At 49.0% G+C, this 13,917-nt stretch overlaps 1 protein-coding gene across 3 annotated transcripts in view; it reads left to right on the top strand.

Moving 5' to 3' along the window:
- Positions 1–13,917, top strand: part of CFAP298 (cilia and flagella associated protein 298) — a 38,036-nt gene that overhangs the window by 20,588 nt on the left and 3,531 nt on the right. For 2 of the 3 annotated variants that reach the window (XM_063601300.1, XM_034948132.3), the window contains 4 exons: positions 1,603–1,742; positions 6,562–6,726; positions 10,132–10,276; positions 11,703–11,918. In XM_063601300.1, coding sequence (XP_063457370.1) covers positions 1,603–1,742; positions 6,562–6,726; positions 10,132–10,276; positions 11,703–11,918 — 666 coding nt within the window. The remainder of the gene's footprint in view (positions 1–1,602; positions 1,743–6,561; positions 6,727–10,131; positions 10,277–11,702; positions 11,919–13,917) is intronic. The other variant, XM_034948133.3, reaches the window with a different exon arrangement.

Raw genomic sequence — 13,917 nt, 5'->3', positions numbered from 1 at the left:
GGAGAAGGGCCTAGGTGTGAGCCCTGGCTCAACCCCCAGGTCAGCTACTTGTCTTCAGGTCTGATCCTGAAGCCAGCTTCCCACATCCCACCCTAAATGGTGTCAGGCATCCTGAGAGGAAAAGGCAGTGTGGGGCTCTCCCCGGCGGCGGGGGGCGGTGGGGGGGGAATCTGTTCCTAATCCAGAGCTCTGTGCACAGGGCCTTTGGGAGTCTGTGTGCCTGCTGTGGATGGGAGATCCTGCCCCTGTATCTTCCGTGGAGAGGGCACGTAGCTTTCGGCAGATGACAGACGTTGGAAGTGAATAACACCCCTCCTTTATTCAGTCTGAAAGTACTATTTGCCTCACTAGAATTCTGTGTCATAAGAACCCCCAGACTTGCATGGCCTCACTGTGACAGCTGGATCTCAGCTCCCTGTGGCCCATCTGAGGCAGTCAAGGCAGGTGTCCTTATCCCCTTTGTGTCTGACGCCCCCAACAACCCTCAGGGTCAATGATTCACTAGAAGGATTCACAGAACATTACTGTTTATTATAGCAAAAGGACACAGATTAAAATAAGCAAAGGAAAAAGGTGCTTGGGACACAGTCCAGGAGAGGCCAGCTGTGAGCTGCCCGCCGTCCTGACCTGAAGGAGACACCAATGCACTTAATTCTGTCGGCAACAACTGTGCCAGTGTGCACATAACACCACCTGCCAGGGAAGCCCCCGAGCCTTAGGGTCCAGGGCTTCTCCTGGGAGCCGGTCACATAGGCCTGAATCATTCCGCTGGCTAATCCTAGTCACCCAGTCCAGCTATCCCAGAGGTCAAATTGATGTAGTGTGGCTCTAGGGTCCACATAAATCACTGTTAACATGAACTCCATGAACTCTTGGCCATGGCTGGAGGCCGCAGGTAAACATAAACACTCTTATCAAGCAAGATAATCCAAGGGCTCAAAGGGTATCCTCTGGGAAGAAGGACAGGGCCAGACCTTTCTCTGAATGTGCAGGGTTTGGACACCCCAAGCCTGCTGAGTTAACTAACCCTTTACCACACATCCTTGTGCAAATGAGGAGGCACACTAGGAAGTTTTTAATAGGCTTGCCCGAGGCTAGGCACAATGGCTCACGCCTGTAATCCCAGCACTTTGGGAGGCCGAGGCAGGCAGATCACGAGGTCAGGAGATCGAGACCATCCTGGTTAACATGGTGAAACCTCGTCTCTACTAAAAATACAAAAAATTAGCCAGGCGTGGTGGCGGGCGCCTGTAGTCCCAGCTACTCAGGAGTCTGAGGCAGGAGAATTGCTTTAACCTGGGAGGCAGAGCTTGCAGTGAGCCAAGATAGCGCCACTGCACTCCAGCCTGGGCAATAGAGCGAGACTCCTCAAAAAAAAAAAAAAAAAAGATAACAGCACAAACTGACCCCAGCATGGGCTGGGACGATCTCACGGCATCGGGGCGGGAAGTCTCAGCCAGGGAGTCGGGCTGGGATGGTCTCTGGGCGTCGGGGCTGTAAGAGCCAGGGAGTCGGGCTGGGCCTCCGGACATGAGGCTCTGGACACGTTTGCTCTTGAGACCAGGTGCCCCTTGGGCCCACTCAGATTTTATTTTTTTACAGATTTTGCCACTTTCCAGGTGGTCGTTCTTTGTCCTCCTGAGCTTGGGCCTCGCTCTTTGGGACCCTTGGACCAGAACCCCAATCAGCTCAGGAACAGGCTTCTGGCAGATGAGCCCGGCGGCGGTGGAGCGAGAGATGCAGTAAGCAATGTAGCTCCATAAGCACAGTACAATGCATATCCTTTCAGCCACGTCTTTGTTTATTTCATTAGCTTTGCTTTATGAAATATTTCAAGAACTGGAATTGTGTGCAAGGCTCTAGAAGAATTTTTTGCACGTGTTTGATTTTAATTTTCTCTGTTTGCTTTTTAGTAATTAAGAGTAAAGTCAACCAAGAACATTTTACATTCTTTTTGTTTTCTTTCTAGACTTGCTAGGCCAGGAATTGAGGAAAGGAAACAGTACTTGGGAAGAATTTGCTAAGGAACAACTTAAAGTGGATTTTCCGATAATAGAAAATTGCATCTGGCTACACAGGGCACAGGTGCAGCTCCTTGGTGTAGACGGGCTACGGGGTCGTTTTGTCCACCCATGGGGAATATGTTTGTATCCTGTACAAAGTGTGATCCTGTCACCTTGTCAGTGGCCTGAAGAGTTGCAGCATGAAGAGGGTTGTTTTAAATTCTGATCGAAACAGACTTTCTGTGAGCCTGGATTCTGTGAGGTGCTGCCTGATTTCTCTCCAGCTCGAGGCCCTTGGATCCTGCATTTTAGGGACAGCCCCTCGTTTTTGTTTCTCTGGCTCGCGGCTGGCGTTTCTTCCCCAAGCTGTAATGCTCGATGAGTCGGGCCCTTGTGTGGTTAAGTGGTGGGTTCCTACAGGGGTCCGGAGGAGGGAGGTCAGGACAATTTTTAAATATTCCTTTTTCATGTATCTATAATCATACAACAACTGAAATGACACTGACACGTAAGTCCCCACAGTTTGGGAGGCTTAGGGAGAAAGAGACTGACTTGATACTCAGAAGGCAGAGAGGTGACATCTAGGGGAGGTGGGCCTGCCCCTCATATGCCCAAATCCCACAATAGAGAGCTTCACTGTGGCAGAGGGAAGGAGAGAAGAGGAGCTGGTGGTCACAGAGGACCTCATTCAGGACTAGCTGGACCCCTCCACCTGAGACCTTCCATGGGGTGGAGGAGTCAAGGGAGCATTTTAAATTATGCCCTAAACTAAAATATCTTGGCTACAGTAAACCAGACATTCTCCAGTACTGGAATCCTTGCCCCGTTCTGCTCTCCTCGTAACTCCAATTACCCGATCTAACTTTTCCCCCTTGACTATCAAACTTGTGCAGCGAACTCTTACTCTGTATCTTCAGTGCGCCGCTTATAGCTTAGCTTCGAGCCCACGGTTTCCGATGCCTCCTGCATTAGGGCACCTGGTCAGCCATGCCATAGACCCAGTGCATCCGAGAGGAGACTCTCCCCTCTGCGGGCTTCCCCACTGTGCAGCCACTCAGCCTCCTCCTTCCTCTCTGGCTGGAAATGTGAGACCCATCCTGGCTCGGATGCCCCTTCATCATCAGAGCCTCATCAATCTCTGGAACCTGCATTTCTGTCCGTGCAGAGTTAGTAGTGCTGGTTATTTCTTCATATTTCTGCTGCTTACTGTCAGCCATGTTTTCTTAAAGTGTTATTCTTGGCACCTCATCAGAGTAACCTGGGGCGCTTGTTAAAAATTCACATTCTCAGCCCGGGACTATTGAATCCGAATTTATACGGGTAAGGCCTAGAAATGCACATTTAAGAAGAGTTTCTGCCGTAACAAATTACCGACGCGTAGTGGTTTAAAACAACAATCGTGTTCTCGTACAGTTCTGTATGTCAGAATGCTGGCTGAGTCTCGTGGAGCTACAGCCCAGGCCCTGGCAGGCTCATTCGTTCTGGAGGCTGGAGGTGGGCTCTGCTTCCTTGCCCTTTCTGGGGCTGAGAGCTCCTCGGCTCCTGGTCCCTTCCTGTCTTCAGGCAGAGTGAGCCTCTTCAAACCTCTCCCCTCCCTCCCTCCCTCCCTTCCTTCCTTCTTTCCTTCTCTCTCTCTCTCTCCTTCTTTCTTTCCTCTTTCTTTCTTTTTCTTTCTTTCTCTTTCTCCTTCCTTCCTTCCTCCCTCTCTCCCTCCCTACCTCTCTCTTTCTTTCTTCTTTCTTTCTCTTTCTTTCTTTCCTTCTTTCTTTCTTTATTTCTTTTTCCTTCTTTTTCAGACATTGTCTCACTCACTCACCCAGGCTGGAGTCCAGTGCCACAATCTCAGCTCACTGCGGCCTCTGCCTCCTGGGCTCAAGTGATCCTCCCACTCCAGTCTCCCGACTAGCTGATTTTGTCCCATGATTTTGTAGTATTTCAAGACCAGTATTATGAATATTAGTTTTCATTTTTCTGGCAACTATTTAGTTCTGGCTAACAGAGCACTGACTGGATAAGTATCAGGTCACAAAATATTTACCATGGGTTCATATGATGCGGTAAACTTGTGTCTTTCATGGGGGCTTTTAGCTAAAGCAGTAATTAGAGGTATTGTAAGATGAACCCCTTAGCTAATTGCAAGCTGTACCTGACGTCTCCCATGAAGACAAGCAGCCAGATCCTGAAATTCATGACTGATGACTTGTGAAAGTCTAACGCATATTCTGCAATGATGTGCCATGGGCCTCTGCCATTTCACCTCACCATCACGCCACAAATTAGTACTCACAGCTGAGAGTTTAGACCTAAAAGGGGCAATAAAATTGAGTTCAAATACTGTATTAAGGGACTTGCCCAAAATTACATAATTATTTTGTGTAAAGTCCAAATTATACAAATCCTCAGATTCCGAGGTCGGGGTTTCTTTTCCTATAACATGTTCCTTCAAATATGGCTGTATCCATGTTTCATATCAAGCAGATCCGAGAAAAATTATGAATAATCAGATAGCATAATGTGGACACAGGGTCACGAGCAATAAAGGGTTCTTATAGAGCTATTAGGAAGAGCATGGTGCCTGCGAGCAGTAGGAAGATTGTTTTATGTATTTACTGGCCTTATAACTATGGTTTAGAAGTGGCAGGAACCCACAGAGGTATACCTACAGAAAGACTTAAAAGAAATAAAACTCCCAGCCTCAATGTGGTATCATGCCACCCTCGGTACCACTATCTCAATCTTAGGCTTCATACACATACCAAGAAACTTCCCACTTCTTTTAATACAAGAACTTTCAGATTTTAAAAATCTTCTCAGGATTCTCTCTCCTCTGTGACCTCTTCAGCAATGGTATTGGAAGTCATGGATTGATGTTATCTGGCTGAGGGGTTTATCTAGAAATGTCTCCTGACTTCAGGTCTCTTTAGGTGTAAGTTAGCTTCTTCCTCTGTCCATACTCAGTCTCAGCTGGTCACTGACTATGTAATTTCCTTTCTAATCAGTTGGGTCCTACTACAAAAACAAAATGACACAACGTAGAGTAAATACATTATTGGGATGGCTAGCAATCATTGGACATTTTTCTCTGCTCATTATCTTGAAGAGCATACTGTACTCCCTCAATTCATTTTAAACAAAAAAACTTTAGAATGTAATTAACGGAAATTCTCACTATTGTGGATTGAGTAGTTTTTATATGTTGCCTTACCACTTTGCTTAAAGGGGCAATGTCTTTCCTTATTCTCAACCTTTATGAAATATTGTACAGAGAACATGTTTAAAGAGTGTGTAATCCCAGCACTTTAAGAGGTTGAGACAGGTGGATCACTTGAGTCCAGAAGTTCGAGACCAGCCAGTGCAATATAGCGAGACCTGTCTCTACCAAAAATTCAAAAATTAGCTGGGTGTGGTGGTGTGAACCTGTAGTTCTAGCTACTAGGGAGGCTGAGGTGGGAGGATTGCTTGAGCCTAAGAGGTCGAGGTTGCAGTGAACCGAGATGGTACCACTGCACTCCAGCCTAGGCAACAGAGCAAAACCTTGTCTCACAAGAAAAAAAAAAAAAAAAAAAAAAGGAGTGTGTCACTTATAACATTCAGACTCAGCTCATAAAATCCAAAAGAAACATGGAGTTTTGAGTGTGCTGAAATGCACCACTGAGGGGACAACTAGAAAATGAGTAGAAAATCTTTATCTGTTTTGTTTTTTTTTGAGATGGAGTCTCACTCTGCCGCCAGACTGGAGTGCAGTGGTGCCATCTTGGTTCACTGCAGCCTCCACCTCCCAGGTTCAACTGATTCTCCTGCCTCAGCCTCCCAAGTAGCTGAGACTACAGACGTGTGCCACCACACCCAGCTTTTTTTTTTTTTTTTTTGTATTCTTAGGAGAGACAGGGTTTCACCATGTTGGCCAGGATGGTCTTGATCTCTTGACCTCGTGATCTGCCCGCCTCAGCCTCCCAAAGTGCTGGGATTACAGGCATGAGCCACCATGCCCGGCTGAAAATCTTTATCTTTTGGTTCTATCATTGTACACTACAGCTACTGGTAATAGTATTAAGGCATATTTTACAATTCATATTTGGATTCGATCACAGGGCTCACACTCTTTATCTCCACCTCTCACAAGTTTTGCCATAAGAATTTTGTGGTAGTTTGAGGAACTCAACACAGCTGCAAGTATTTCGCTGGAATCTACTATGATCTGTGTCACTTGAGGCACAGAGTGAGCTCATGTCATTCTTTGGATGACATGCACCCCTCCCTAACTTATTCCGACATTTAGTCATCCAAGAATTCACTCAGCTCCGGTGGGGTGGGCTCCAATCTCAATGGCATCTCACCAGTTCCCAGGTCATATTGCCCATTTGCAGTGATGATATTTAGAAAAGGTGATTTCTTTTGTCAGGGTCTGTACCACTATAGAAGTAGTCCTTTGAACCAGAAATTTAAACACATAAGCTACTTTAAAAAGTGTATCTGCTGCTACTCCAAGCAGCCAGCTCAGGAACTGGCTTCTGATTTTAAAAGATGAGTGAAAGGTGTGCCGTGGTTTCCTCTACAGAATGTTCAGACCAGAGGGCCCTGGAAGCCCATGCCTGAAATGCGGCAAAGGCACCGCGAGGCTGAACAGAAAACCGGGGCCTTATCAGAGAGAAGAGAAGGGCCCCACAGTCCAAACGCCCCGGAGGCTCCGCCCTGACCTGCTGCCGCACGCGTTTGCTGCAGGGTGAGAATCTGGGGAAGACTCAATGAAGAAAATGTCCTGGCCAGGCCGGGAAGAGCAACACACAGAGAGCTGCAGCAGAGACAGGGATGGGGGGACCCTGCCCTGGGAGCCGCCTGGCTGAGGCTCAGGAGGGGAGCTGCAAAGCCTGAAACCTACACAACCTCTCACACACTTCAGGACACACACAACCCCTCACGCACCTCAGGGACTCACACAACCTCTCACACCTCAGGAAGCTACACAAACTCTCACACATCTCAGAAACCTACACAAACTCTCACACACCTCAGAAACCTACACAAACTCTCACACACCCCAGGGACTCACACAACCTCTCACACACCTCAGGACACACAACCCCTCACATACCTCAGGAACCTACGCAAACTCTCACACACCTCAGGACACACACACAACCTCTCACACACCTCAGGACAAACACCCACTCACACACCCCAGGACCCAAGCACAACCCCTCACACACCTCAGGACACACACACAACCCCTCACACACCTCAGGAACCCATATAAGGAACCCACACACCTCAGGCTCATACACACAAGCCCTCACACACCTCAGGAATCCACACACAAACCCTCACACACCTCAGGACCCACACAATTCATCACACTTCTCAGGACACACATAAAACCCCTCACACACCTCAGGAGCCCATACATAACCCCTCACACACCTCAGGACTCACACAACCTCTCACACACCTTAGGACCCACACACAACCACTCACACACCTTAGGACCCACACACAACCACTCACATACCTCAGGACCCACACACACCTCATACACCTCAGGGACACACACAACCCCTCACATACCTCAGAAACCTATATAAACTCTCACACACCTCAGGACAAACACCCACTCACACACCCCAGGACCCAAGCACAACCCCTCACACACCTCAGGACACACACACAACCCCTCACACACCTCAGGAACCCATATAAGGAACCCACACACCTCAGGCTCATACACACAAGCCCTCACACACCTCAGGAATCCACACACAACTCCTCACACACCTCAGGGTCTCACCCACAATGCTGACACACCTCAGGGTCTCATACACAAACCCTCACACACCTCAGGACCCACACAATTCATCACACTTCTCAGGACACACATAAAACCCCTCACACACCTCAGGGGCCCATACGTAACCCCTCACACACCTCAGGACTCACGCACAATCCTCTCACACACCTCAGGACTCACACAACCTCTCACACACCTTAGGACCCACACACAACCACTCACACACCTTAGGACCCACACACAACCTCTCACACACCTCAGGGACCCACACACAACCACTCACACACCTCAGGACCCACACACACCTCATACACCTCAGGGACACACACAACCCCTCACATACCTCAGAAACCTATATAAACTCTCACACACTTCAGGACAAACATACAACCTCTCACACACCTCAGGACACACACACACTCGCACACCTCAGGACACACACACACACTCCCACAGTTAGAATGACACACGGGGACAAAAGTGCCTTCTGTTTCCTCTTTGTAGTATTTTCTTCATTCATTCATGACGTCGGCGTTTACTGCCTATTGCATGCGAATCGCTGGCAGAACTATCCGAGTGACACACGTCCCAAGCAGGCTCAGGTGAGCCCCAGGTGTGTGTTCTCCACACACAGCACCATGGATGAGAAGGACGGCCAGGGTTTAACAGGAACATCGACTCTCGCTTGCTCCTCATTCTCTTCTCTATCACAAAAATCACACGGACAATTCAGATGGAGATGCATTTAGTGAAATGATGAAACTTTGAATCCTGTCTCCTATTTAAACTCACATATATTATTTTCTCTTCATAAAAATGTTTTCTCTAGTAAATAGTTTGATATCCAAAGAAAGTTTGTATTTCTCCAAGAATGTATGCTCAGAGAAATGAGCTCTTACTACACGTTGCGTATTGAAGACTGGATATAAAACACATGGTTTTTGTCAATTTGGAGGAGTAGTTTGACTCTCTCCAATGTCCTTTGTGGATGGATGGACTCCACTGACGATGAGCTTCTATATTAGAATTGCAGGTTTGGGGATGTTTAATTATTATCTGAGCTGGTACAGTGGTGACGCTGAGTGAGACGTTCATGCCCCTTTAAGACAGAAAGTCCGTTGGAACTGTCTGCTGCTCTCTGGTCTCTGGATATGAGGCAGGAGGGCTTGGGGACAACTGTGGGGACATGGCCCAGATGATCTGATCCTGGCAGTAGTGACTGTTGGGGACCAGGTGAGGTGACGAGGTCTGGTAGTGGGGCTGAAGGAAAGGGTCTTCCCTGGACTGAGGGGGTCATGAGTTTGGGGCCGAGGACACTGGGTGTCCCCTCGGAGGAGCAGGAAAGAAGGAGCTTTCTCAGGGCTGTGAGGACCGCGACCCCAGCCCACTTCCGCAGAAACATTCCCAGTCCCCGCGGGGAAGGAATGGCAGTGATCCGGTTACTGGTAGGTCTTGCTCTAGACCTTCGATTCGCTTCCATCAGGAGACTCTCTTTTAAATAGCATTTCTCCGATCACTGTGGTTAAACTGCTCCTTCTCACACAGTTAGAAGTTTATGAATTAAACAGTCGGGGTTTCGTTGGGGGCCACTGGCTTCCTAAAACGGACAGGGCAAGGCAGGGGTGGAGGCAGCTTTCAGAGATGACCCTGCAGGCTTGCAGGAAAGCTTTGCGTTTTTCTCTTTCGTTTTTGTTTTCTAATTGCTGTGAGCTTCCTAGAACTGGCATAAATGCTGTACCTATAAAAAGGTGTTTCCTTTCCACATCTTCACCATGAATTCACAAATGTCACCCTGATGGTTCAAGACACACACTCAACACAGTGGAGGGTCTGCCTGTGCCCCTCCAGGTGGGTGCTGATTAAAGGGCTGAGAATTCCCTCGGTGTCTCACGCGACCCTCCACTCACACCTGCTCACACCCCGAGACCATTCCACTCACACCTACTCACACCCTGAGACCATCGTGCTCACATCCGCTCACATCCATTCACATTCCGCTCATATCCTGCTCACAACCCACTCACATCCCACTCACACCGGCTCACACCCCACTCACACCCCTCTTTGGATGACTGGAGTGTGTTAGGTGTCAGGCTGATCTTCTAGGATCTAAAGCATTTTCCACGGAGGATGGTGGAGAGCCAGGTGTGGACAGCTCAGTCCCTCTGTCTGTGGTGTCCTTTCACCTGGTCAGCTTTGGGCTTGGGAATGTGCACATGGTCCAGGGGGAGAAGAGCGGCTGCGGGTCCTGCTCACCCTTAGTTTGGGGCTGGGGCCTTCAGCCCACACTGACGGGGTAGGAGGGCTGCATTCAAGTGTCCCCATAACCCTTCCCTTCCCAACCAGGATGCTGGCAGGTCAACTCGAGGCCAGGGACCCCAAGGAGGGCACCCACCCAGAGGACCCGTGCCCAGGAGCTGGGGCTGTCACGGAGAAGACAGCTGTGGCAGCCGAGGTTCTCACGGAGGACTGCAATGCCGGGGAGATGCCAGTGAGTTGAGCTCTGTGGGGACAGAGTTAGTCCCACCAGGCGGGACCCTGATTCCTGTCCCTGAGGCCCGTCATTGGACTTTCCCTTGCTGGACCCCTGTAGGAATGCGCCACCCCGGGACACTGATTCTGTACTTCCTCTCCAAGGGGCACGTGGCTCTTTCCCCCTCTGCAACCGTATCTCTTGGTGGATGGGAGGCAGGGCAGGGAGTTAAAGAAAATATTAACATTCCAGCTTTTCTCCTCTAATCCAGGAGAAGGCACCAGACTTTAAAAACTTCATTAAAGAAAATCAGAAAGTTGACATGCCTCACATCATCCCAGCAAGTTTCCTGATTTTTACTGTCTTCCTCATTGGACCCTGTTGGACAGTGCTTGCTGTCATTAAAGTCCCACGGGTCCCTGTGGCCAGGGCCACCCAGTGCAGGACTGTAGCTTTATCACGATCCCGCTTATTCTCAGAGCAAGGCTGGAGGCTCTACGATCCAGTGAAGGATCCCAGGGGAAGGCTAACATGTTAGGTTGAAAATGCAGTGGCTTCCATAATTTTTAAACTATTGACCATATATCCATGCCAGTACAGTGTTTGAGACCAGTCTGGCCAATATGGTAAAACCCTGTCTCTACTAACAATAGAAAAATTAGCCAGGTGTGGTGGCATGTGCCTGTAATCCCAACTACTCTGGATGCTGAGGCACCAGAGTTGCTTGAATCTGGGAAGTGGAGGTTGCAGTGAGCTGAGACTGCGCCACTGCACTCCAGCCTGGGTGACAGAGAAAGACACTGTCTCAAAAAAAAAAAAAAAAAGGAAAAGAATGCCAGCCTCTTTTTGCCGTAGCAGTGTTTTAACAAAAAAAATCATAATTCACTAACCATCTTTATCTGGTTATATTATGTGGACTAACTCATAATAAACACTACTTAATAAGAATAAAGCTATGGCCAGGCATGGTAGCTTATTCCTGTAATCCCAGCACTTTGGGAGGCCGAGGCAGGTGGATCGCTTGAGCCCAGGAGTTTGAGACCAGTCTGGGCAACATGGTGAACCCCCATCTCTAGTAAAAATACAAAAATTAGCGAAGTATGGTGGCACATGCCTGTAGTCCCAGCTATTTGGGAGGTCGAGACAGGAGGATCACTTGAGCTCATCAAGTTGAAGCTTCAGTGAGCTGAGATCATGCCACTGCACTCCAGCCTGAGTGACTGAGTGAGACCCTGAAAAAAGAAAAGAAAAGAAAAGAAAAGAAAAGAAAGAAAGAAAGAAAAAAGAAAGAAAAAGGCTGTGGTAGTCCTGTTTATCTCATCGGGTATCTTTTATTCCAGAAATAGTGTTGGTCTTATATCAGAGAGGGCTTGAGTATTTTGCAGATAAATGTGCCCACTGTGATGTCTGAGAGGTTTTTCTGGTGTTATCTTCCCAATAACAGCCATTACAGCAGCAGGTCATCAGACTCCACCAAGAGCTTGGGAGACAGAAGTCTCTGTGGGCTGATGTTCATGGAAAACTCCGGAGTCATATAGATGCTTTGAGGGAGCAGAACATGGAGCTCCGAGAAAAGCTGAGAGCTCTGCAGCTGCAGCGGTGGAAAGCCAGGAAGAAATCTGCAGCGTCCCCACACGCGGGGCAAGAATTGCACACTCTGGTACCAAAAGCGCATTTATGTTTTTGTACCGTTTGCGTTATGTGAAAATAGCGTCCCCATAAAGATGTGGGCTTTATTGCTGAGTGACGCGGTATCACTCACACTCCGGATGTTGGGAGGGGTTGCTATCTTTCCATCAACTCCATTTCCCATAAGTAATGATTAATAAGAACTGGATACATCAGGCCTCTCACCTGGCACTCCAGCAGACAGAAGCATTGCCGCCCCCAGGCCGTGTGTCTCAAGTCTAGAATTCTAAGACATCTCATGATGTCTCAGGACAACAGCAGCAAACCCTTACTGTGGACTTTACATGGGCTAGGTACGGAGCTTTACGGTCTTACTCTCTATGACGACCCTATGAAATGGATACTATTACTAACTCCATCGCGGCCACGGGCTGGAGAACCTAGAGCTGGGATTTGAACCCAGGGTGACTCCAGAGCCAGCTCAGTAGCCTGGTGTCCTTCTGTTCATCCTCTAGGACAGCTGTGTAGAATGCAATAGAGACCTGTTGAAACGGGAAAAGTTCCCTTGTCCCCCTCGCAGGGTGTGCGATGGGGGTGTGGCTCGCTTCTTTGGTTCCCCACTGCTCAAACCTCTAGGGGAGTGTACAGACCGGCAGGCTATGGGGCTGTGACCCCACGGCAGTGTCTGGGGGTGAATGTTTCCAGCTGAAGCCCCAGAGGGTGTGTGTTACAGTGCGGGAGCTCTTTCAGTTTACCCCTCCGTAGGCAGCTTGTGTTTATCAGCTCAATTAGACCCTCTGCCTTATCACAAGGGCAGAGGGCTTTCTGTATCCTGGGTTCTTGCCTTGGTGTACCTGAAAAATCAGATCACACATGGGCTTGGAGGATGGGTGCAAGGTTTTTTATTGAGTGGTGATAGCTGTCAGCAGATGGGGGAGCCAGAAGGGAGATGGAGTGGGAAGGCAGTTTTCCCCTTGGGAGTTGGGCTGCCCGTGACCGGGCTCTCCCCTGACCACCCCAAGCAAACTCCGTGTCATTCCGCCAGTCGATGGCCTGCTGGCGTCTGCTGTGTCTGCTGGTGTGCTCTTCTGCCGGTGTGTTCTTCTCGACATCCAGCCACTTGGTCTCTGCCCGCTAGGGTCTTGGGGTTTTTATAGGCATAGGATGTGAGCGTGGCAGGCCACGGTGGTCTTGGGAAATGCAACATTTGGGCACAAAAGCAGAAATGCGTAGGTCCATGGGCACAGGCCCGGGGGTCGAGCCCTAGCCAGGGACCCGTTCTTCTCTACCCAGGACTTTCCTGCCCCCATCCTGTATCACTACCCTCCTCTATCCCAAACGAAGAACCAGCATTCTCATGCTGAAGTAGTCGGTGCCTCCCAGCACCAGCCTGCCTTTATAAAACACAGCTTTCGCGTTTGATCACACGGCTCAAAGAACCAGCCTAAGAGAGTGTGAATGTGGCCAGTGTTATCACTGCCTTGTCTGGGTTCTGTTTCCTGCACGTGGATCTAAATAACTTGAATCATTAAAATTATACATGCAGGTAACAACACATGAAACCACGTGAACACCCTCCAAATGTAAGTGGGGGTATTTCTTGGTGGATTAAGAAAAGTACTAACATTTCCTAGCTGCATTTATTGTGTCAACTTTTAAATCGGTACTTCCAGGACTTAGAATATTTCCAATACGGCACAGTGATTACAACACACACACACACACACACACATACACACACACACACACACACACACAGAGGCACCCACCGAATACATTCCAGAGGAGACTGCTCTGTGGTCTGTTCTCCAAGCACAGCAAAAACAGCCACAGCCGGGCGCGGTGGCTCACGCCTGTAATCCCAGCACTTTGGGAGGCTGAGGCAGGGGGATCGTGAGGTCAGGAGATTGAGACCATCCTGGCTAACACGGTGAAACCCCGTCTCTACTAAAAATACAAAAACATTAGCCAGGTGTGGTGGCGGGTGCCTGTAGTCCCAGCTACTCGGGAGGCTGAGGCAGGAGAATGGC

Source organism: Pan paniscus, chromosome 22, assembly GCF_029289425.2.
Source record: "Pan paniscus chromosome 22, NHGRI_mPanPan1-v2.0_pri, whole genome shotgun sequence".
Classification (NCBI taxonomy): Eukaryota; Metazoa; Chordata; class Mammalia; order Primates; family Hominidae; genus Pan; species Pan paniscus.
The sequence above is the reverse complement of the archived record's forward strand: the minus strand, read 5'-3'. Positions and strand labels throughout refer to the sequence as shown.